A 26,027-nucleotide genomic window follows, 5' to 3' on the forward strand; every position below is an offset into this window, starting at 1 on the left:
TTGGCCTGCTCTTTGAAATGTATGAGTTAACGGAAATAACCATGATTCTCCCTAAGCTAAGTATTTTTTAAACTTGTATTTCTTACCACTAATAAAATATATAAACTTTTTTTTTCTCCTAAATTGTTACTTCAGATAAATGAAAGCATGAACATAATGAATAATGCAATTTTATTTGGCAGTTTTTTTTTTTCTTTTTTTTAATTCACACACACAGTCTGAACGGTACACTGAAACTAAGAAGCAGGAATAACCTCAAACTTAATTTTGTTCTGCAGCTTTCTTTAATCTGTGAATTTTAAATAAAAATTATAATAACTTTTTTTTGGGCATAAAATCAGCAGATCACCAAGCATCACACAAATCCTAGTCACAGTTTTGGCCTTCTCATTGTGACAAAGAATCTCCTCTGGCACTTCATCACAGTCCTGTACTACACTACAACTGATAACAAAAGTGTGATTTAACTTTTGTGTGACATCAGGTTTTTGTTATGTGTATCCCTGTGTGGGCTTGTGAATCATCCACCAATATTTTCTGTCCAAATACTTTACAGTTTAATTGATTTGGTTTTCTAATACAAAAAAATCTTATAATTATAAATATAATTTTGAGAAAAAAGTTATTTCTGTCAGGCAGTGTAGTCCTAAAGACAGAATGTCATAAGTACATGTCCTTTGAGATTTTGTTGTTAATGCCCATTACAGTGTCTGTTTTGTCACACTGCAGTTACAGTTACTCTGTTAGGCCTCCCTAGTTTTTTTTAGTGGTTATTTCATTATGCAAGTTTTTAGCCAACATTTCACACTGTTATAAAAATGTTTCTCTATGTCTACCCATGTCTTTTTACGGACGTTGTCTTTTTTTAGATGGAACAGCAGTTAATTTCAAGATATGTTCAGTACTGATGAGAAGCAGGTGGCAAACAACTACTGCCACAGTTTTAGAAGTTTGAGTTTAGTAAAAAGTAGACAGTGAGCCTAAAAACTGAAAAGTTAGTTTACTTGGGACTAGCTCAGTTTAGTTTAGGTCAGGTGAGGATTTACTATAGACATACTATATAGCTACAGTGGATACTGTAGATATTATATACAGTACATGTAGTAAAGGGTACACAGTAAATGGTTATGTGAAGTGTAAACTGGCAGTTATTGATGCTGACAACAGACAGCGCTTGCTGATAATTAATGGTATCAGAAACTCTGATTTAACAGTTAATTGTGCTATGAAATCATGCGCTCAGAGCGCCTGCATATATGCTAATCAAGGGATGATTATTAGGTAGAAAGGGAGGTAGTCGATGGTGGTGTCCTGTGACAACAGATCTCTCGAGCAGCTTTTTGAGTTTGACGACATCTGAACTTCAGTGCAGGTCTGTTTTACTTGAACCTCTATGAGCTACTGTGCAGCTACATGGAGTCACCTGCGATGGTTAATGTCACCGTAACTGACTGTTCTCTCGTGACTGATTGCAGTTGGAGAGTTGGATGGCCTGCTGAGTTCCCAGAATTCTCTGATTAGGAAGCTGAAGGAGGAGTGCTGCAAACTGGGGGCCAAACTGGAAGAGGTGACAGAAAACAGCAGGTCACTATTTTCTCTTTCATTCTTTCATCACCCTTCTTCTTTGTTTATGTATATGTTTTTACTGACTGATTAATTGCTTTCTGAATCAGTGTTTTACAACTGAACGCATTCATCTGCCAATTTCCTCATGAAAAGATTTTCATACGGCGAATTAAAATGTACTCGTGTCGATATACACAGCTTCTGTTTTCCACTGGTTTATTCCCTTGCTCAGTTGTTTATTCCCTCTGTCTGTTGGATGTCATCATTTCACGAAGCATCATCTATTCAGGCTGTTTGGACAGAGCATGTCAACATACTACATACTGCTTTCCAGTCTGACCTGTTTTCTTGTTAACCTGATGCTACAGTAGTCACAGCAGGCCTGCACAGCTCTCCATCTGGGCTGCCTGTGTATGTGTGTGTGTGTTTGTGTACTTGTATGTGTGTGTATGATAGTGACCCTGGGCCCAGTGTCCTGTCAGCTGTTGGAGCTGTGCTGCACATTAGTCACATGACAGCCCCCAATCTGGCCCTGCCAGACCGCACTGGCCTCACCAGCCACAGGACACGTGCAAATACATATATATGGACATCAATAGCAATTACACATATATATATATACACACACAATAATTATCACCTTGAATGTGTCGTTATGTGTAGGATTTCACATACATGCTGACACACTGCTATGAAGTGTGTGTGTGTGTGTATCACGTAGTCAAGCAGCAGTGTGGTGTTGGTGTGTTTTGTGCCTGGGGCTGTTTGAGCTCCTGGAGTTGAAGCCTAGTGTAGCGGTTAAAGTCCTGCTGGATGGCCTCAGTCAGGCTGAGTGAGGTTACACTGAGACAGTTGCAGCAAGATGAATAAGAAAAGTCGGATGAATTGTTTTCGGTAGTTATGCTCACTGATTATGAGTCTCACAGTGTGAGGCCTACTCCTGCTGATTAGCCGGTTTAAGCTTGTGAAACAGAAAATGGGGTTAAGGACGTCCAGTAGACCAGTGCTTAAGACACCTACCACATAACTGCAGCATCCGGCCAAGGAGCTTTATTGCAAATCACACCCGTTTTTCTTTCTCTCTCCACATTTCCTGTCAGTATCTTTAATCGCCACCAAATAGAGGCTAAATGCAAAAAAAAAAAAATTGTCTTAAAAATAGTTGGTTTGCCATCAGTCAGTGTATCACAAAAATCCTACTCATCCTGAGTTTTATTTATATATATATATATATTTTTTTTTTTTTTAACTTATTTTTACTTATTACATTTATATTGTGTCTATTTTGTGTTTTTCATTCTTTTATTATGAAACACTTTGTGAAGTGAGATCTTGAAAGGTGCTCTACAATATACAATTAGCTTTACTTACAGGGTTAGTAGAAAGCAGTCACTTAAACTGCTGTGTGTGTGTGCAGGACTGAACTAGAACAGTTGGGCCTGGAGAAGCAGCACCTAGAGGAGACAGTAAAGAGTTTGAGAGCTCGATGCGCCAACATGGAGGAGCAGTGTGTCCAGCATGGTCGCATGCACCAGCGCATGAAGGACAGGTAGGAAAATACACATAATACACCCAACTACTTACACTGTACATACAGCAGAATAAAAATATATTTTCTGGCTCATTCTTTTAAAATTTTTAGGGACATTTTGCTCATTAGTTGTGTGGTTTCCTCGCAAATGAACACCTGATTTTTACAATGATTTGTTAATCGCTCAGATAAAGTTGTTTTCAGTAATATTTTTAAACATTTATCCCCCCTTTTTTTATTTGAATGAAAAACATTACACTTATTCTTCATTCTATTATTGTCTGTCACATTGTGTATTTTAATGCATGAATCAATATCAAAACCTTTTTTATCATTAAAATAACGTAATTCTTGGTGGAGTTAGTGCTTCTCCACTCTGGTATGTGGCAGCAGGACTTACTAAAAAGTAGGGTTTTCTTCCCAATCTGTCGACAAACAGTCCATCTTCTGCACATCTAATGTTTATTTTTTTATAAGAGTTGTTTCAATATTTGTCGACACAGTGGTTTTTGTGTCATCAGCTGTTTATTCTCCCGCTGTCTGTTTAGCAGCGACAGTTTCTACTTCATCAGGCTGCACAGTCGAACTGTTCTCTGATCAAAAACCACAACTTTTTTTCCTTACATAATGCACTGGAGACAATAAAGCTATAGTTTTATAATAACACAGACAGAGACAAGTTTTTTTGGAAGTAGACAAACTTGTGTCAGACAACACTCCATAATTCATTAATTCACTGTTTCCACTTCCAACAGTTCTCTCCGTAATGATCAATTACAGCGGTAATTTACATGTTTGTCAAACTCACAAGCATTGCAGTGAGGAGTTTCTAAAAAAGTAGAGTATAGCTGAAAGGACTAATCAATCGAGAGAAAATGAATCTGCAACTGTTTTATCAAATAATCAGTCACTAGTGTGAGCTTCTCAGTTATGGATATTTGCTGTTTTTTTTAGTCCTCTGTGATACTAAACTGAATATCTGAACAAAATCAAGTGATCTGAATGATGTCAACCTGAGCTTTGTGAAGATGTGACGGGCATATTGAGCTGCTTTCTGACATTTTATGGACCACATGCTACTGGTACCACATCCTTCTTTCCACTGTGGACACTTTCGAGGGCTATATAAAGCAGAGTGCACACATTTTACTCTTGGAACTGGGAAACTCAGCTACAGTGGCAATAAGTAAATATAGCGCTCTGGGTAAAAGTTGGGGAGTGATTACGGAAATATTGACTTCTAAAAGCTGCAGATAAAACTGCTTCCATCTTTGGCTTATGCTACAGTATCTGTACATGTGTGTGAAGAGCGTGTGAGCGCAATGCGGGGGTCTCTTCCTCCCTAAGTGTGGAGCCCAGTTGGTGTGTGTCTCCACAGGGTGCTTGGCGTACAGCCTGCCTCTGCCAATGTGGGCAAGGGTGTGTGGGTGTTGTTGCCCCACTCTGCAGGGTCTCTATCCCCCCAACTCCACCTTCCTCTTACACACAACTAAACACACACACACTCGCTCACCCTTCTCTCCTGCTCCATCACTGACACCACATATTGTCTACCACCCACCGGTGTTAACCTGTCGACAGTCAAACGCTGCCAAAAAACAAAGTTTACCAAGTCACAGCTGTCTCCCGGTTGTGTGCGACTCTTTTTGTGTGTTTCATAGAAAGAAAAACAATCTAAGTTGTCAAGGAGTGTAAAGTATGAATATTCTGTATGTTTCTGTGCATATGTTACGGTGGTATTTGTGTGTCTGCGTGTCTGTGTCTGTGTGTGTGTGTGTGTATATGTGTGTGTGTGTGTGTGTATGGGTTGCTATTGCATGTTCTCAGGAGGTTTAGCAGAGTAGGAATCTGGCTGCCAAAAGTGGATTGGCTGGGAAGTTGGCACCTAACTTCTCTCTTCTCCCATCTGAACCACAATAATCACTCTTGGCATTTAGTGAGTTTTATTTTCTGCTTTGACACTTAGTTGGTTGATGAATCCTCCTGATATTTAAAAATCTCTTGAGTTCAGTTCTACATGAGGTCACTTTTGGCGCGACTGTTAAGCCGCTTGACCACATTTTTGTCTTTGGTTTTCGGAGATAATTCCTCTGGTAGAAAATGTGCGTGTTCGGGAATGCATCGATGAGTTCTGATCAGTAAATATATGGATTTTTGGTATTTATGTAGTATTCTTTAGGTGGCTTATTGTAAGGAGGTAGAGCACAGAGATGAGGAAGAGACAGGGAGGCGAGAGAGGTATGACTCACATTTACAATGAGCCACGTTGAAGCTGGTACTGAAACGGTTTTCTTCTGTATGTGACTGTACCAAAAATAAAAGTTTATCATATTGGTTTTAGCATGAACAAGTAAAAAAAAAAGAGTTCCACAGTACTGTTTGTGATTAAGCTGTAGAGACAGGATTGAACTTTGTAGCTCTCTCTTTTTTGTGTGTGTAGTTATGTTAGTATGCTTGTGTGCGTATTCATATATAACAGTCTCTCTACATATGGTACTCTTCTCGTACTGAATAGGACCCGTGTTCTTGTAATCCTCAGTGTGCGCGTCTGTGTGTTTGTCCATACATTGGGTATATGTTTGTTGGTCCCTTCAGGCCCCAAGCGTTTGGTGGGCGCCCTGCCGTGCCGCTCGGGGGTTAAGGTGTACGTGTTAACAAGCTGGTGCAAGTGGGTTCAATATCCAGCGCCCCGCCCCTCCCCACAGCCTCTCCATCGGCCTGCAATCTGTGCTGCGAAGAGCGGCAACAGCGCACCACGCACAAAACATTTGGAAAATCAGCTTGATTTATTTTTACATGGGCAAGCTGATTGCCAAACTACACAGGGGTTTTAGCACACAATGTTTTGCTGCACCATTTAATTATTTATTTCACTATTTCTGTGTTGTTGTTTTTTTTTTTTTTTTTTGCCTGGAAATGAAGGGATGGAACAGAGGGTGGAGAGTGGAGAGATGGAGCAGGAGAGCAGTGAGTTAGGGAAGATGCAAAGCCAGTTACTGTAAATAATTATTTTAAAGGTTATATGTCTTTTTTTTTTTTTATCAGCATCCCCCAAGAAATAACATATTTAAATTTTGGCTTATTAAGTTAAATGTATATTTTACACAGGTGAGCACAACTGGAAATATTTGCAGCAAAGATTTTATTTTAATTCTTCAAGCCGTCTGCAACTTTATTTTCTAGAATCTTAATTTGAATGATGAGATTTTTTTTGGTTCTTTTATATCTGAGGAGACACAAACAAAATAATAAATCTCTCTTTTATAACTTTAAATAGTTTAAATTGATGATAGCTGATGATTGATGAGTTTCTCAGTGAGGGCAGATGATGTTAGTTACATACACAACCAACCAGATTATAGATGAAAAAAGGAAAATGCAGGAAATGGACGTGTACTATTTTACAATTTATTCAAAGTTTAGATATTACGAGACAAAATCTGTTTACAAATTAATTTGACTCGTCATTATTAAGTGATTTGTTTAAACAGATAGATATCTTGATACAATTCTGACAAAAGCAAAGAGCTTAGTGCCGATTATTTAAGAGAGAAAGATCTTAGTGTGAGCACCACTGTGAAGAAACATCGATAATCTATCGATAAATATCTGGAGCGCTTGTGCAGGTTATTATGGCTCAAAAAACATTTCCTGCTCATGCGCAGGTCTTTTTTTCAGTGCAAATCCTTTAAATAATGATTTCATTAAACCGATTAATGAATTAATATCTGGCACTGAGAACAAATGTACTGAAATCGCAACCTTTTTTTCTCAGGGTTCACCTTAAAAAACGATAATTATTTCTCTATTTATATAAAATAAGTCATATCTTTATATAACAAGAAATAAAGACTGTTTGGAGACCAGGATATTTTTTTCCTCACAGATTGATGTTTGCAAAAAAAATGCAGAGAAAAGTTCTCTGTGACTTCTCTGCTGTTTCTGATCATGCTTAAGATTTACATCCACTGTTTCTCAGCTGTAACCGTCCTCCCCTCTGCCCTTTCGCCCCTTCTCTTCTCCTTTTACCTCACCCTTTTCCTCCCTTCTTCTTATCTCTGTTCACTTTCGCTTCCTCTTTGCCTTTCTTTTATTCTCCAACTTTACTCCTCTCTTCTTCTTCCTCCTCTCTTCTCCTCCTCCCCTTTGCTTTCTGTACCAAACACCACGCAACCTTTTCTCACCCCACAGCTGTTCGCAGGCTGTTTCACCAATTATCACTACGCATGTACACACTTAGGTCACATACACAGACTCTCTCACACACAGACACACACATGTACGACAGACCAACATAACACCAACGCTTGCTTAACCACACATAGTGACAGGAGTGTGTTTGTCAGCCCTGTGCGTCTGTGTGTGCACGTACGGTATGTGTGTGTGAGTGTTTATGTGAGCCCACAGCTCACGGTGCAGCTCTTTAAGGAGAGCAGCAACATATACGCAGATGTGCCTGTAGATCCACAGGCTTCACTGGGCCATATGGCCTCCATGAAGAAAGATGGTGCATGCGTCTGGAGGAGAGCAGAGGAGGGAGGGAAGGATGGAGTGAAGGATGGAGGAGGGATGGAGGGCCATGTGTGGCATGAGCTGTGCAAGCAGTTGTTGAAGTATGTATGCCTGTGGATGTGTGTGTGTGTTTGCAACAGAGGCTCCAGGAGATTGGTTAATGGAACAAATGGTCGCGGCGGGCCGGGGAAGAAGGAACAGGCTTGCTGCTACCGCAGGCGGACAGCAAGCCCCGGGCGAGGGCTGCTTCATCTGGGCTCCTGCCACACACACACACACCCTCTGTCAACCCTCTTCTCTCCCTCGCCCCAGAAGCAAAAGGACGCTCCTTGCAAAACTTTTCATTTGCAAATTAAGTTGGCAGAAGCTGAGCCGAAGAAAACAGGACAGCTTTCATTTGTCTCATCTGCGCGTATGTGTGTGTGTGTGTGCGTGCGTATACGGGTATGTTTGCGTGCATCTGTGTGTATGATGAGTTGCAACTGTGTGTGTGATCTGAGAGGTACTGAGAGATGGAGGGATGATAAAAGAGTGAGATGTGGAGAAATCAGGGACAAAGACAATGCAGAAGGCCCAGTGTGAGGTGCAGCTTTAACACACACCGTTGTGCTTCACATTCATGTTCCACAGATCGTTAATATTAACATCACTGCTGTCACCTTTTTATATTTCACATTTTTACTGAACACATATGCACAGTTTTTTTTTTTTTGTCTTCATACATTTTTAAAATCGGACACATTCATTTTTCACAAAACAGCAGCCCCTTCACTTTGTCATATTTTTTTTTCCTGGAAGAAAAGTTGATGCAGAAATTGCAGACAAAGATGTTCAGGCACAATATGGAAATATCAGTTGTTTTTTTTGTTGTTGTTGTTTTTCAGTTGCTAGTCTACACTGTCCTGCTTTGGACGTGTCCATTTTTTGAGCCTTCTCTCAAAAAACATAAATGTTAAACGTAAAAAAAATAATTGTGAGAAAAGTAAAGTTCAGAATTATTAGTTGTATTAATAAATACATGTTATTGATGCACTTGGTTTACTGTTGACGGACAAACAGTTTTCAGAGGTGAACTACTGAACACCTGCAAATGTGAGGAAATCTCAACTGCAATAAGACAGAAAGGAACAGTTTAGTCTACAGTTCATACTTATATCTCTTTTTGTTTTTCTCTCACGCTTGTGTTCTTACCTCTGGATGGCGCTGATCAGTCGTCCTCCCTCCTCCTTCATCTTCCTCTCCTCATCGTTTCTATCTCTGCATTGCCCAGCTGGCTTCTGTAGCCGGGAGCGACTGCAGGGCGGCCTGCTGAAAGAGCATTGTCAAACGGTGGCTTTACAGCTCTATCACACGCACAGACACACACACACACACACACACACACACACACAGACGCACAGATTTGCAGCTCAGATGTCGGGCTGTAGCCAGAGGCTTGCAAGCTGGAGCGTTAACTGTGCAAAGCGTCACATCTCAAGCCCCAGTCAGTGACACTCGCTAACACTACTTCACAAAACTACAACTAGAAAAGTCGTGCAGAAACACCTGCCCCTTCTTTAGAAAAATGTTAGAAGTAACAACAGCTGAAACGCTTTAATGCCAGGAAAGCAAACCCTCAAACACAAGACTTGAAAAGAGTCAGCAGGCCTCACGGCAGCAAACTCATTTACATTGAATAGATGATATAACAACCTGCAGCAGCACTGAAACCTCTGTTAATACAGGCACAAAATGAAAGCAGAGACAGCTTCTGTGCTCATCCAGAGCTGTTTACAGCTTTGTTTTTCCAAACCAGGGTAAGAATATATTTCTGATATCTCTTCTAAACACTTTCCAAATCTGTTTTAACATGCTACTTGCCAAGGACAAAAAAAAAAAAAAAAAGAAAATGTTAACCAACACTGGGCTGCAAAAAACTTCTTCAGACCAAAGGTCATTTTTGATCTTTGGTGTTTAGTTCAAACAAATGAATTGATTTTCCCATTTACCAGTTTTTATTTATTCATTTTTTGAAATTTGTCTCTACTTTTAATCTTTATATTCTTTATTTAGACAGTAGGAAAGACAGATCTACATGTGGTTTGACCGTTACGATTGTAAATAAGAAGAAATTATATCCAATAAATAATAAAAAAAAGATTATCAGCTGGAAGTATTTAAAAAAGGTTTCCACCTTGAGCTCTGGTCTGTTTGTCCAAACACTGAATGCAGCTGTGTGTTGAGCTAATTTGACTGATGCCTTAATTAGCCAGCTTGTTAAAGTTGTGATAATATACGACCTGACAGGTCAGTAGAACAAGTTTCAAAGATTTTGTGATTTGCTTTTTATTTTAACAGCATTTTTTCATTGATAATGATGTGAAACAGCTAATGAAGTGGTAAAAGAGTTTAGTGCCCACAACAGCTTTTTGGTTCTTGTAGCTTATATATAAGGAATCTTATCACAGTACTTAACATTGTTCAAATTTAAACCATAGTACTTTAGACTTTTAAATGTTTTTCTGTCATCCATGGATCAGTTGATTCATCTGATCATATTTTCAGAGTAACATCATTTCAATCACTCAGTGCTTTTCATTCAGACTTTTCATTTCAATGAACTGTTACAGTTACATTTTCCTCCAGCAGTAACATAACTCATTCATAGTGACCAACAAACCTGAAGAGTGTTTCAAATCACAGCAAATTGATTTCAGTTTAATTTGAATTTAAATCTAAAAATTTAAAACAATAACCAAAAAAAAATGGAGCTGTAATGTAAAGTAAATGGGTGAGAACATTAAAAAACATTGAAACATTCCTTTGAAAGATTTATATTCATGAAAGCTCACTGATGATTTCTTACTAAATAAAATTGTCATTAAGAAATCTTTACTCGCGTGAATCAGTTGCACCTTTCAAACATAAAACCTGTGAGTTAGAAAAGATTTCAAAACAAAAGTGCTTCCAAAGTGCTTCACAGTAAAATCATTTAGCACCAAATATCAAACTGACAAACATAAGAGCAACAACACTTTATTGATAAAATGAATCACCAAAAAAAAAAAAAAATTGTAAAGAGAAGTGAAGGGATGGAAGTGAGTTAGTCTTCAGAACTTAAAAAAAAATTCAGCTTAAGTGAAAGATCAAATATTTAGATGTAAATTATTCCAAAATATAGGCACAAAAACATTTTCATTCATTTTAAGCCAGAGTCAGGAAACACTCAAATAGATGCTGGTTGGAGACTTAAAGACTTTTTATAGACAGAAAAATTTAACACGTATTCACCAGCTTCACTATGCCATGGATAATAAATACATTTTTATTTTGTTACATATATGATTTCTGCCGTGTTAAAGTAATGGCTTTTTGGCTCTCACACATACATGTTCCATTATGGAAAAAAGTTCAGAGTAGACTGTGTAAACCTGAGAGGACAGTTGCAGATGAGCTGCAGCGTTCGTGTGATCGGCATCTGGCACACAAAAGTAGTAACGTCTAAAAATCTTTTCTTCCTTCTCATCACAGCGTTCAGCACTGCAGGAGGACAGTGGTGAGGAAAGACTTTTCTCAGTTCTCACACAGACTGCTTCATAGATGATTTTAAAATTGATTTCCAAATTATTAATTCATTCAAATTCATTTTAGTAGGAGCATTCAGATGCAAAAACATAGTAAAACTGGCATTAATGTCTACTGCAGGCAACAGAAATATGTAGGACTTTTGCTTTTTTTTTGATATTTAAGACTTTTGACCACCCTCTAAGGCCTTTTTCTTTTTGGAAACTGAAATTAGTGCTTTTTAAGATTTTTCAGGACCTGTAGGTAACCTGGTCATGTTAAAGTGAAGTTGCTCTGTTTTAATTAATCTGCTCACACGCTATTGATTTTGTAGCGTTTTGCTGAATTGTTATCCTTCAGACAGGTAGCGTGAAGGACAGTTGAATATTTAAATAGACTTTGCCGTTGAATGGATGAATTTAATTCTACATCATATAACAAATTACACAAAAACACATCTCTGAAAAAAATACGGAATAAAATTGATTTATCTGTGCATTAGAAATGATGATTAAATGTGCAATTTATTACACTGCAGTGGTGCCTTAGGAATTCAGCACTGGTATATATAATCTGTGTACCTGTGTGTATATACAGACAGTTAGATGCTGATCTTGTGTCTGTTAGTGTGACTTGATCTACGAAGGAAAATGTAGGAGCAGGCAGACAGCTGGAGTGACCTTTAAGGAAAAGTAGGTTAAGTTGCCGGTACTTTAACAGAGTAGAGATCATGTTTGAAAGGGACCAGTCAGTCAAGTTTCTGGAAAGGACAAGTAACAGTAAATTATTAAACAGTAAAAAACCAATAACAAAAAAGAAGAAAAAAACAAACTGAGGGAGCGTGTGTGGGTCTCATCCTGATCAAAACACAGTGTCACCAATCGTGTTCCCATGTCAAATGTGCATGTTAGCAAGAGCAACAACTGGCGTGACAGGTTGGTGGAGAGGAAGAGGGGTATGGCCTTCAGGCACACACACACACACACACACACACACACACACACACACATTCTTGAGTGCAGTTGTGTGCCAGCCAAGATTTAGCTAGAGCGCTGGGGTGTGAGGGTGGCGATGGTGGGCTGGGATTGGGCAAAATATGGTTTTGTGTGTGTGTGTGGCAGCTGCAGCCTTCATGCCCCTGGCAGTGTTGTTGTAACCAGGCAAGCCAATGCCGTCTGCCTGCATTCTTCACCCCCTAGGCCCCCTGCATGCTACGCACACACACACACACACACACACACACGCACAGACATGCACTCGAGTTCATCGAGTATTTGTGTGTTTGGAGTTAAGATTTTTTCATTATCTTTTAGGGTTAGAGCTGACGTTTACATTTGTTTCCTCCAGAATCCTATTTGACTTCTCCCTTTTTTTCTGTCTCTGAAGTGTGTGTGTGTGAGTGTGAGTGTATGAAGGAGAGAGAGTGTGTATGTGTTGTCCTATGTCTCTCTCGTTGCAGATCTCGTTACAGGAGCACAGTTGAAATATCCTCTCTAATTATTTCCCACGTTCGTCTTCACATACATTTTCTTTGGTTTATTTTCCTGCTAATAAATGAAAATTCTCTATACTTAATCTAATAATTTCCCTCAGTATAATCCATGCTGGGTGGTTATTTTAGGAAACACACACAGACTGTACAATTAGACATTAGTTTACTCTCTGGTCATTTTGATAATGTATGGGGTGTCCAGTAAAGATTTTCTTAAAGTGAAACGCTCCACTTAGCCTATTGGTTTAGTAATAAAAACACACACATTCATATGGGTCTTTTGAATGACAGACCTGAAAACCTGCTTCCAGATCCTCTTTTTCTACTACGGTGTCTCTGTTTCTCTAACATGACGTTAGCACTTTCCCTTTGGACCATGCCTTTAGGAGATATGCTTCCACCTGTAAATAAATATGCAAACACAAACAAACACACACACAGAGTTTAGACACTAGCTGTGGGCTACGACTGATGTATACCACAGAGAGGTAACTGTGTCTGTGTGTGTGTTGTAATTAATCTCCCTAGTAGCAGCAGTCAATAGAGAGCGCGGCGGTTCGAGGTGCAGATTGTGAGCAGGGTTTGATTATCGGGTTGTCAGGGGAAATTACTGCAAACTGCCTCCCAGCAAAACTTGTGTTTATTATGTCTGCTGGAGAGCAAAATACACACTTACTAGCACGACCCACTCTGGAAGCTGTTTCAGGTATTTTTAATGCATAATTGAGGAATTATTACCATGTAGGTGTTGTTGTCTGTATGTGTGTGTGTGTGTGTCAGTAAACCATGGGATCCAGCAGGTGGTGTCCTTTCACCAGGTCAGTGGGGGCAGGCTCTGCTTCTTTAACCCCCACCCTCCCTCCGCTGCCCATCACAGCCAGCCAGGCCAGCAGCAGGGAGGTGACGGCTGGAGCTGGAGCCATCAGCCTCTTTGTTTCTCTCGTCCTTCCTCCGCCCTGTCCCGTCCCGCACCTCACCCGACACCACAAACTGTCAAGCCTTGTTTTTCACCGACTGCAGATCCTCCTGACTTAAACATCCAGTTATCTGTCTCGCCATCAGCTCATCCGTCAGTCCATCCAAGCTTCCTTCTTTCCTCACCAGTTCCAGGCAGCGGGCAGAGGCGAGCCAGCCTGCAGTGTGTGTGTGTGTGTGTGTGTGTGAGTTAGTGTAGGACAGTGCCCGAGCATTAAGCCGTATTAAGCCCTAATTAATGAGTGTGCCAGTCGATAGAGGCCAGTTATTGGATTTTCTGCTTTAGCTGCTGGAAGGAGTGCTATCATAATCACACACACACACACACACACACACAGCCCTCTGAGGCAGGGTAAGCAAGGTGAGACAAGAGGCGGATTAGAGAGTGTGTGTGTGTGTTGTATAAGAAGGCCAGAGGTTGGCAGCTCTCTGGCCAGACAAAGTGTGTGTGTGTGGTTGTTTATGTGTGTGCCAGGGTCAAAGCTTTAGTTACTGCATTACATAAACCTGCAGCTTACAACCTGCAGCCGCTTTAAACATCTCAGGCCACGACCTGACCAGCTGATTTACTGGCTGCCTCTTCAGCTCGCTTACTGTTAGACTGGTGTTTCTGAGAGCCTGCTGGCATTTTGCACCAGCGTTTGGACTAAAGCTACAGAAATTTGTCTCATTTGCAGATAATTTTGTACAGTTGGTGCTATTTCTCCTAAAGACTTGTATTTTGGATGTTTTACTGGGTAGTGCTTCAGTTTCTGTCTGGAAATGGAAAACCAGTGTCACCAGTAAAAATACCATAAAGACATGAAAACTAGTTTGCTCTTAGAAACAAGGTGCACATGGATTTTACATAGAAAAGCGACTCTATTGTGTTTTTCTATGGCTGAGAAAAAACAAAACTATCTTTATGGCTAGGTATCTCAAAAGGTAACTGACAAAATATGTTTCGGGTGAAGTGATCCTTTTGAAGTTATTATCAGAATCAGATCATGAATTCCTCAGAGACGGTAGATTCTGTTTTGTTTCCCTCAGCAGGACGTCGTCTTCTGTCAGCAAGTTGTTGTTCATCTCAGAGAAGTAACTTCATAAACTCAACTCAGTCAACAAGTGAATAAATCCTCTCTACAAAGTCTCATTTATCTCTGCTGGCAGAACTTTCAGAGCAGGTCACTCATCATCACAAAATCTTTTGGCTGCTCCATGTTCTCTTTCCAGAGAATATTGTTTCGTTTGGTCCATCTACACGCACAAAGATCAGAGGTTGTGATTGGATGAGGATTGGCATTTTCTCAGCGTGACACAGATTAGTTTGGTGTGGAGCTAAAGGCCTTCAGTCGACGCATTCTCAACACTTCCCTCATCAAACATTTACAGCCTCAGAACAACAGGCTCTATTTCTGACCTTTAGGTCCTCTACTGTGTGTGTGTGTAGCTCATATCTCCTGCACTTTGTGTGCGGCACATCAGTTGTGTCTGTATCTTGTATCTTCACTCACTGCGGGGCTCTTTCTGTGTGTGTGTGTGTGTTATTGTGTGACGTGGCAGTGCCCTGCTGTGTCATGCTGTGGTGCTGTGTGATGGCGTAGGAGGGAGAGTGGGAGGAGGGACAGAGGGGGTGGTTGGTCAGGACAGCTTGGCAGGCGACTGCAGGAACACCAGGCGGGGAGGGGACTCATCGCCCTCAGCCTCCAGGACTGGACAGAGCCTCCAGGTCTGAGATAAACTGCCCAACGGGCCTTTGGTTGGCGAGAGGAAAACTCAGGGAGGGCAGGTTATAGCTGGGTGTAAGCAGGGAGGACTGTTGGTGATGAAAACGCATGCTGAGACACTTGATGATGATGGAGGAGGGGGGGTTCCTAAAAAAGAGGGATTAAACCCTGCGGTGGAAACAGCGCAGGGCAGAGTGAGGACAATGTGGGGGGAGAGCAAGGAGCAGATTGTGGTGGAGAGTTGGGATGTTTGCCTCCCCCGTCTGTCACACGAATGCAGCCCTGCCACTGCCAACATGACCAGCAGGGCAGGGGCATCTGTCTCCCCCCTAGCTACCTCTCTCTGTCTCCCTCTGCCCCGAGCCACAACTCTCTTCATCCTCCTCCTCTTTATCTCACACATTATTTCTGCCTTACTTGTCACCTTCTGAACCTGTTGAAACAATGAAAGATGATTATTCTCAATAATATTTCATGTTAAGACAGAGTGCTGTGGTTTTCAAAGCTTTTTTAAAATTTTATATCCAACAGACTTTTACTTGTGATTCTTCGTCACAGGCTGCAAACAAGCTCTGAGCAGCTCGGCCAAAGCGTGATGTTCTCTTTTCCAAGTGTCCTTTGAGAAGAGAACAAGCTCTGTCAGACTGGAGGGGAAGTGTCCGTGACCTGCCATCTTCAGGTCTCTCCACAGATGTTTTAATGGGCTTTAAGTCTGGGCTTTGGCTCGGCCACTCAAGGACAGTCAGACACTTGTCCCAAAGCCATTCAAGCGTTTTCTTGGCTCTTTGCTCTGGGTCTTTGTCTTACTGAAAGGGGAACCGTCCCTGCCTCAGGTTGCGTTCAGTCTGGAGCAGGTTTTCTTCAAGAACCTCTCTGTTCCCTAAATCTGTACCAGTCTCTCTGTCCCTGCTGCTGAGAAGCCCACCCCCATATAGCATGATGTCGCCACCACCATGCTTCTCTCCAAAGGATTTAATTTTTGTCTCATCAGACCAGAGAATCTTCCTCTTCATGCTCTCCTTTAAATGCCATTTGGCAAACTCCAACCAGGCTGTCTTCTGTCTAATCACTCTATCATAAAGGCCTGATTGATGGATGGTGAGACGGTCATCCTTCCGGCAGGTTCTCCCTTTGCTGCAGAGGACTTCTGAAGATCTGTTAGACTGACCACTAGGTTCCTGGTCACCCTCCTGACCATGGTTCTCCTTGACCTGTTACTCAGCTTGGCCAACACTAGGAAGAGTCCTGGTGATTCCAAACTTCTTCCATCTCACAGTTATTGAGGCCACTGTGCTCCTGAAAACACTCAGAACTTTAGAAATGATTTTATATCCCTGCCCTGATCTGTGCCTCACTACAGTGTTATCGCAGAGGTCTGCATAGATTTCATGGACGTGATGGCTTGGATTTTGTCCTGACACGCAGTGTGAATTATGAGACCTTATATATACAGGTGTATGTGCCTTTCTAAAGTGTGTCCAACAAATTTAATTTGCCACAAGTGGACTCCAGTCAAGTCCTAGACGCATCTTAAAGAAAATTAAAGCAAGCAGGGCGCACCTGACCACAGTTTGGAGCGCCACAGCAAAGGCTCTGAATACTTTGGTAAATTAGAGATTTTAGGTTTTGATTTTTAACAAACTAGTGTAGTGCCCGTTCAGCATGTGCCTGTCAATAGGGGCTGATTGCTTGGCCTGCATTAATCGATCTTGCAGGGTTCTTGACGGCGTCATCCAAACAACGTCAGTCGACACAGCACTTCCTTGGTTCCTCAGCGGTGCACCCACCAAGTTTGAAGTCAATCGGATGAGCAGTTATGGAGAAAGTACAAATTTGTCCATTTATAGTTAGATTTGCAAAAATGTATGAAACATGTTTTCACTTGTGAGTTTTAGAACAACTTAAACAACTGGTAGGATGCTGTCAATAGACAACGAAACGAGAAATATGGATAAATATGGACGGCTGGTTGAATATGCAAATGTGGATTCCAGTGCTGAAAGTTTCTTCTGTCTCATTATCAGGAGGAGTGTGTGTGTGTGTGTGTGTGTGTGTATGTGTGTATGTGTGTGTATGTGTGTATGTGTGTGTGAATGAGTTCACTGCTACATTACAGAGGGGAATTACTGAATGGATGGATGAATGAATGAAATAATGGGCTTCTGGTGGGAAATATCTTAACAATCCACCTCCACCCCCCAACCACATACTCCGTACACATACTATTCATACAGCCTTACTCCCAAACCCCATCTGGAAAACAGCACCTCCCTAAAACACACACACACACACACAGTGTCTAATCCCAGCGCACCAGTGAAAGAGTTGATTGTCTGCAGGAGCGGCTGTGTCAGAGGGGACACACTAATTGGGACATCGACCAGTAATAACACAACACTCACACAACTTTCTCACCAGACCAGACTGTTTGAATATTTGGTGATATAATGTAATACTGAGCGAACTGATCAATTGATCCATTGTTCAGACACACTCACTCAGAGTCCAGTGAAAATACAAACAGTCAACATGTCCTCTGCTTGTGCTGTTGTGTCTTTCCTGTATTTCAGGAACAAATATATCACATAAGCTTTTTAGACTAACGTGACCTGTGTAATCACACAGTGAAAACAGCAAAATGAAGTACAGTTCACCCAAAACTACAAATATTTGAGTTATATTTTCTCTCTCATAGGTTTGAGACAGGCCTGTCAGAGTAAAGGGTGTAGTGATGTGCAGTGGTGGAAGGATTTACTCTGCTCCACAGCAGCTCAGAGGAAAATACTGTACTGATCTGACAGCTGTAGATAGTTACTAGTTACTTTTTAAAATTAAGATTTTACATTAAATAATATGTTTTGCCTATAAAGTAAAATACAAAACCCTTGACAAAAAAAAGAACAAACAAAAATGCTGTGTTTACTTTGAATCTCTTAACACAGGTTTCAGATATATGAGTTGTTTGCAGCTCTACTTCACAGATGGTCTCATTTAAATAACTCTTTAAGTCCCATGCAGGCATAATTGTTTAATATTTCACAAAATGCAAAGATTAGAGAAAATTTCCTAAACAAGAATTCAGATTTATGTAGCAGAACTTTTTCTTTTTCTGTCCAGCCCCATTAATCATCTCACAACTTCCCAGATTTATCTCGTGAGTTACATCTTGACTAAACAACCTGATTATATATATGAAATAGTTGAAACTAGCTGCACAAGGACCAGCTACAACAATAAAATGCTACTTCAGAACTGATCCATTAATATTAACAAGTAAAGAATGTGAGTGTTTTTTCCACCTCTGCTGATTTTGACTTTGGTGTCACTTGATGCTGTTGTCTCGTGATGCGATGAAATGAAGGAGGAACTAAAGTTTGATGAAACATGAACGTAGTGCCACAGTTTGAGTTAGAAAGAAAAAGTTAGTTTCAGTTGATGAAGTTTTAATATCAGCTGCAGTGTTGTAAAGTTTTGTGTGTTTGATGTCCCTCAGAGCACAGCTTGTGATTTCACATTAGTGGATGCAACAAACGATTATTTTCATTGTCGATTAATCCGCAGAATATTTTTCTTGATTCATCGATTGTTCGTTTTATCCATTGTCAGAAATGAGTGAATAATGCCCATTTTCATTTCCCACAGTCTGAATTTAAATCAACCAACAGTTCAAAACCCTGACAATATTCAGTTTATTATGACAAGGAAAAGCCTCACATCCTGACAATGCAGAAGCTGGTACAAGCAAATTTTTGTCTAAATTACTGAAATGATTTATGAGTTATCAAAATAGTTATCAGTTTGTTTTCTGTGGATCAACTGATTAATCGACTAGTCGTTCCTCCTCTCATGGATATGTTATAGTATTAGTTTGGGGCCTGCATAACCTGTTGTTGTAATCCCATCAGTGCAGTGACAGATTTTTGTATTTGCTTTTTCAGTAGCCACACATCAAACTCATCTTCTCTCCTAATTTATATTTTCTCATCATCTGAAATCTTCTTTTTCTAATTTATGTATCAAATATTTTACAGAAGAGTAGAGCTGTGTTGATAAAATCAATTCTCCTATTCTGAATCGATCCTCATTTAATTTTCTAAAGTTGGTTCATACACGCTCGCGTACGAATTTGCGTCATTGAATTCACGCATGTGCGCGTGGTGTGAAGCTACCAAACAATGAACATCGTCGGACAGTAAGCAATGCTTAGTTAACGTTGGGCACAAGGGGGGAGTTGAAGGTTTGAGCAGTGAGGATCACTTCCGTGTTCAAAAAGCTGCAGTTCCTTGGCTGGACCATTAAAGCAAAACTTGCTAAATGCTGTGATGAAACTGGTCTTTCGTGGGTTAAAACACTTCCACTGGTGCTTTTCCAAATCCGCACGCGAATCAGGAATAAACATGGTTTGAGTCCATTTGAACTCTTGTTTCGTAGACCCCCTCAGACAGGTGTAGGTCCAGTTAGACATCCTCCCCTTACCACAGGTGCATGTGATGATGCTATGTTGAGACACTCTGCCAATTTGTCTACAGCCTTGTCAGCATTTCATTCAAAGGTGAAAAGTGCCCTGCCATCTGCAGCCACAGCAGTCCTCCACAACTTACAGCCTGGAGATTGGGTTCCCATCACAGATGCGGTCACTGGAAACAAAGGCGATTCCAGGGCCCATTCCAGGTTCTGCTGACCACTGAGACAGCTGTAAAGGTTACAGAGAAGGCCACATGGGTACACGCCAGCCACTGCAAATGGGTTCCTGAACCAAAGGCCGACAACCAGCCACCAGAGAATCAAAGCAAAGAAGGCGACATAAATTCTCTAGACCCACAATAATGGTCTAGGGAAAATTGACTCATCCAGATGTTGAGGAAGACAACTAGCACGTGCACTACCCCTAACCTTCAGCTGTGTTGGAACCATCTGCAATATAAGAGCGAGGGGTGAAAGAGTGCCCTCCTCCACCAGTAGTGTGCCAAGCTCCAATGAAGTGACTACAGAGTAAAGCTCTGTCACCAACAAGAGCAACAATGTAAGGTCTATTGATAGGTCAGTCATACACCAGATGGTCTCTCTGGCTGAGACTCGTCTTCTGTCAGATGTTGAAAACCCAACTGATTTCTTTACTGATTGGATTCCTCCTCTTTGTGATGATGATGATGTTGATGTTTTGAGTTTTTGTATCTTTCCCCAGCTTGCTATCAACCTAAGGATGTCTGTGTCCAACAAAAAACAGCTAAATGCATATTTTAACATTTATCAGCTAATGATGTGTCTACTTAAACCCAAAGGAATGTAGTCACTGATATGATAAATTTGTATATACTTTGGTGTGGCCATTTTATGGCCAAAGGGGGAATTGTAATGTCAATTTATCATATAACCATATACTGTTTTATCAAGCATTTGTATATTCTTATAAAGTCTAATATTCAATTCTGGGTGAAATACTTGACCTGTAGTGGCCTAATGTACTTTGTTTACTGTACATTGTGAAGACACCTGTTATGTCTCCAGTGCCTCCGAGCACAACTTACACTTTATCTCTGACCTTCAGATTATTTTGTCTCCCTGCCATCCCTGCTTTCCTGGTATGTGAGAAAAAAGCACAAGTCGGAACTAATAACCTGGGGTCAGACCTCTGTAGCATTTGGTGCTGCTTTAGCTCTGATCTTTCTGCAGAAATTGATTACTCTGTAAACCTTATTTTGTAATAAAGTATCAAAAGACAATTACGGTATAAAGAATTTTATTTCACTTCTCATCAGGAGGAAAGTATTTTTCCACCATACTATACTATGACGTTTTTTGGCATATTTTGAAGCCGTTCTAAAGTATGATTTTTTTTGGCCGATTTTGAAGCCTTACTATACTATGATGTTTTTTCTATACTTACTATACTATGATGTTATGATGATCCTTGAGATGGTTCTACAGCTTCATTGAAGTCCAGCTGTGTTTGATTATACTGATTGGACTTAGGAAGGCCACACACCTTACAGCTCACAGTGCATGTCAGAGTAAATGAGAATCATGAGGTCAAAGGAACAGCCTGAAGAGCTCAGAGACAGAATTGTGGCAAGGCACAGATTTGGCCAAGGTTACAAAAAAATTGTGCTGCACTTAAGGTTCCTTAAATGGAAGATGTTTGGGATGACCAGAACCCTTCCTAGAGCTGGCCGTCCCGCCAAACTGAGCAATCAGGGTAGAAGAGCCTTGGTGAGAGAGGTAAAGAAGAACCCAAAGATTACTGTGGCTGAGCTCCAGAGATGCAGTCGGGAGATGGGAGAAAGTTCTAGAAAGTCAACCATCACTGCAGCCCTCCACTCCAGTCAGAGCTTTATGGCAGAGTGGCCCGACAGAAGCCTCTCCTCAGTGCAAGACACATGAAAACCCGCATGGAGTTTGCTAAAAAACACCTGATGAGACCAAGATAGAACTTTTTGGCCTTAGTTCTAAGCGGTATGTGTGGAGAAAACCAGGCACTGCTCATCACCTATCCAATACAGTCCCAACAGTGAACCATGGTGGTGGCAGCATCATGGTGTGGGGGTGTTTTTCAGCTGCAGGGACAGGACGACTGATTGCAATTGATGGAAAGATGAATGCGGCCAAGTACAGGGATATCCTGGATGAATACCTTCTCCAGAGTGCTCAGGACCTCAGACTGGGCCGAAGGTTCACCTTCCAACAAGACAATGACCCTAAGCACACAGCTAAAATAACGGCTTCAGGATAACTCCGTGACTGTTCTTGAATGGCCCAGCCAGAGCCCTGACTTAAACCCAATTGAGCATCTCTGGAGAGACCTGAAAATGGTTGTCCACCAACGTTCACCATCCAACCTGACAGAACTGCAAGGAGGAATGGCAGAGGATCCCCAAATCCAGGTGTGAAAAACTTGTTGCATCATTCCCAAAAAAACTCATGGCTGTATTAGCTCAAAAGGGTGCTTCTACTAAATACTGAGCAAAGGGTCTGAATACTTCTGGCCATGTTTTAATAAATCTGCAAAAATTTCAACAATTTCGTGTTTCTCTGCCAATATGGGGTGCTGTGTGTACATTAATGAGGAAAAAAAAAGAACTTGAATGATTTTAGCAAATGGCTGCAATATAACAAAGAGTGAAAAATTTCAGGGGGTCTGAATACTATTTTGAAGCCTTACTGTACTATGACCATTTTTATGACATTTTGAGGCAAAAAAAATGTTGACTTTTTTTTGCCGATTTTGACGCCTTACTATACTATGACCGTTTTTATGACATTTTGAGGCAAAAAAAAAAATCCGATTTTTTGGCCAATTTTGATGCCTTACTATGACCGTTTTTATGACATTTTGAGGCTAAAAAAAAATTTGACTTTTGTTTGCCAATTTTGACGCCTTACTATACTATGACGTTTTTTATGACATTTTGAGGTCAAAAAATTTTTTGACTTTTTTTGGCCGATTTTGACGCCTTACTATACTATGACGTTTTTTATGACATTTTGAGGTCAAAATTTTTTTTGACTTTTTTTGGCCGATTTTGACGCCTTACTATACTATGACGTTTTTTATGACATTTTGAGGTCAAAAATTTCTTTGACTTTTTTTGTCCGGATAAAACGCCATACTATACTATGACGTTTTTTATGACATTTTGAAGTCAAAAAAAAATTTGACTTTTTTTGGCCGAAAAAAAAGCCTTACTATACTATGATGTTTTTTATGACATTTTGAGGTCAAAAAAATTTTCGACTTTTTTTGGCCGAAAAAAACGCCTTACTATACTATGACGTTTTTTATGACATTTTGAGGTCAAAAATTTTTTTGACTTTTTTTGGCCGAAAAAAACGCCTTACTATACTACGACGTTTTTTATGACATTTTGAGGTCAAAAGAATTTTTGACTTTTTTTGGCCGAAAAAAACGCCTTACTATACTATGACGTTTTTTATGACATTTTGAGGTCAAAAATTTTTTTGACTTTTTTTGGCCAAAAAAAACGCCTTACTATACTATGACGTTTTTTATGACATTTTGAGGTCAAAAATTTTTTTGACTTTTTTTGGCCGAAAAAAACGCCTTACTATACTATGACGTTTTTTATGACATTTTGAGGTCAAAAAAAATTTTGACTTTTTTTGGCCGAAAAAAACGCCTTACTATACTATGACGTTTTTTTATGACATTTTGAGGTCAAAAATTTCTTTGACTTTTTTTGTCCGGATAAAACGCCATACTATACTATGACGTTTTTTATGACATTTTGAAGTCAAAAAAAAATTTGACTTTTTTTGGCCGAAAAAAAAGCCTTACTATACTATGATGTTTTTTATGACATTTTGAGGTCAAAAAAATTTTCGACTTTTTTTGGCCGAAAAAAACGCCTTACTATACTATGACGTTTTTTATGACATTTTGAGGTCAAAAATTTTTTTGACTTTTTTTGGCCGAAAAAAACGCCTTACTATACTACGACGTTTTTTATGACATTTTGAGGTCAAAAGAATTTTTGACTTTTTTTGGCCGAAAAAAAACGCCTTACTATACTATGACGTTTTTTATGACATTTTGAGGTCAAAAATTTTTTTGACTTTTTTTGGCCAAAAAAAACGCCTTACTATACTATGACGTTTTTTATGACATTTTGAGGTCAAAATTTTTTTTGACTTTTTTTGGCCGAAAAAAACGCCTTACTATACTATGACGTTTTTTATGACATTTTGAGGTCAAAAAAAATTTTGACTTTTTTTGGCCGAAAAAAACGCCTTACTATACTATGACGTTTTTTTATGACATTTTGAGGTCAAAAATTTTTTTGACTTTTTTTGGCCGAAAAAAACGCCTTACTATACTATGACGTTTTTTATGACATTTTGAGGTCAAAAATTTTTTTGACTTTTTTTGGCCGAAAAAAACGCCTTACTATACTATGACGTTTTTTATGACATTTTGAGGTCAAAAAAAATTTTGACTTTTTTTGGCCGAAAAAAACGCCTTACTATACTATGACGTTTTTTATGACATTTTGAGGTAAAAAAAAAATTTGACTTTTTTTGGCCGATTTTGACGCCTTACTATACTATGACGTTTTTTATGACATTTTGAGGTCAAAAAATTTTTTGACTTTTTTTGGCCGAAAAAAACGCCTTACTATACTATGACGTTTTTATGACATTTTGAGGTCAAAAAAATTTTCGACTTTTTTTGGCCGAAAAAAACGCCTTACTATACTATGACGTTTTTTATGACATTTTGAGGTCAAAAATTTTTTTGGACTTTTTTTGGCCAAAAAAAACGCCTTACTATACTATGACGTTTTTTATGACATTTTGAGGTCAAAAAATTTTTTGACTTCTTTCTGCCGATTTTGACGCCTTACTATACTATGACGTTTTTTATGACATTTTGAGGTCAAAAATTTTTTTGACTTTTTTTGGCCAAAAAAAAAAGCCTTACTATACTATGACGTTTTTTATGACATTTTGAGGTCAAAAATTTTTTTGACTTTTTTTGGCCAAAAAAAACGCCTTACTATACTATGACGTTTTTTATGACATTTTGAGGTCAAAAATTTTTTTGACTTTTTTTGGCCAAAAAAAACGCCTTACTATACTATGACGTTTTTTATGACATTTTGAGGTCAAAAAATTTTTTGACTTCTTTTGGCCGATTTTGACGCCTTACTATACTATGACGTTTTTTATGACATTTTGAGGTCAAAAAAAAATTTGACTTTTTTTGGCCGAAAAAAAAAGCCTTACTATACTATGACGTTTTTTATGACATTTTGAGGTCAAAAAAAAATTTGACTTTTTTTGGCCGATTTTGACGCCTTACTATACTATGACGTTTTTTATGACATTTTGAGGTCAAAAATTTTTTTGACTTTTTTTGGCCGAAAAAAACGCCTTACTATACTATGACGTTTTTTATGACATTTTGAGGTCAAAAAATTTTTTGACTTTTTTTGGCCGAAAAAAACGCCTTACTATACTATGACGTTTTTTATGACATTTTGAGGTCAAAAAAATTTTCGACTTTTTTTGGCCGAAAAAAACGCCTTACTATACTATGACGTTTTTTATGACATTTTGAGGTCAAAAATTTTTTTACTTTTTTTTGCCAAAAAAAAACGCCTTACTATACTATGACGTTTTTTATGACATTTTGAGGTCAAAAATTTTTTTGACTTTTTTTGGCCGATTTTGACGCCTTACTATACTATGACGTTTTTTATGACATTTTGAGGTCAAAAAAAATTTTGACTTTTTTTGGCCGAAAAAAACGCCTTACTATACTATGACGTTTTTATGACATTTTGAGGTCAAAAAAATTTTCGACTTTTTTTGGCCGAAAAAAAACGCCTTACTATACTATGACGTTTTTTATGACATTTTGAGGTCAAAAAAAAATGTGACTTTTTTTGGCCGAAAAAAACGCCTTACTATACTATGACGTTTTTTATGACATTTTGAGGTCACAAAATTTTTTGACTTTTTTTGGCCAAAAAAAACGCCTTACTATACTATGACGTTTTTTATGACATTTTGAGGTCAAAAATTTTTTTGACTTTTTTTGGCCGAAAAAAAACGCCTTACTATACTATGACGTTTTTTATGACATTTTGAGGTCAAAAAAATTTTCGACTTTTTTTTGGCCGAAAAAAACGCCTTACTATACTATGACGTTTTTTATGACATTTTGAGGTCAAAAATTTTTTTG

General features: G+C 39.3%; 1 protein-coding gene across 1 annotated transcript in view; it reads left to right on the forward strand.

The window, feature by feature from the left end:
- The window catches only part of sdccag8 (SHH signaling and ciliogenesis regulator sdccag8), a 71,337-nt gene that overhangs the window by 24,525 nt on the left and 20,785 nt on the right, over positions 1-26,027 (forward strand). Inside the window, exons 15-16 of the mRNA XM_041049203.1 lie at positions 1,476-1,584; positions 2,984-3,115. Coding sequence (XP_040905137.1) covers positions 1,476-1,584; positions 2,984-3,115 — 241 coding nt within the window. The remainder of the gene's footprint in view (positions 1-1,475; positions 1,585-2,983; positions 3,116-26,027) is intronic.

This window comes from Toxotes jaculatrix, chromosome 11 (genome assembly GCF_017976425.1).
Source record: "Toxotes jaculatrix isolate fToxJac2 chromosome 11, fToxJac2.pri, whole genome shotgun sequence".
In the NCBI taxonomy this organism is placed as follows: Eukaryota; Metazoa; Chordata; class Actinopteri; family Toxotidae; genus Toxotes; species Toxotes jaculatrix.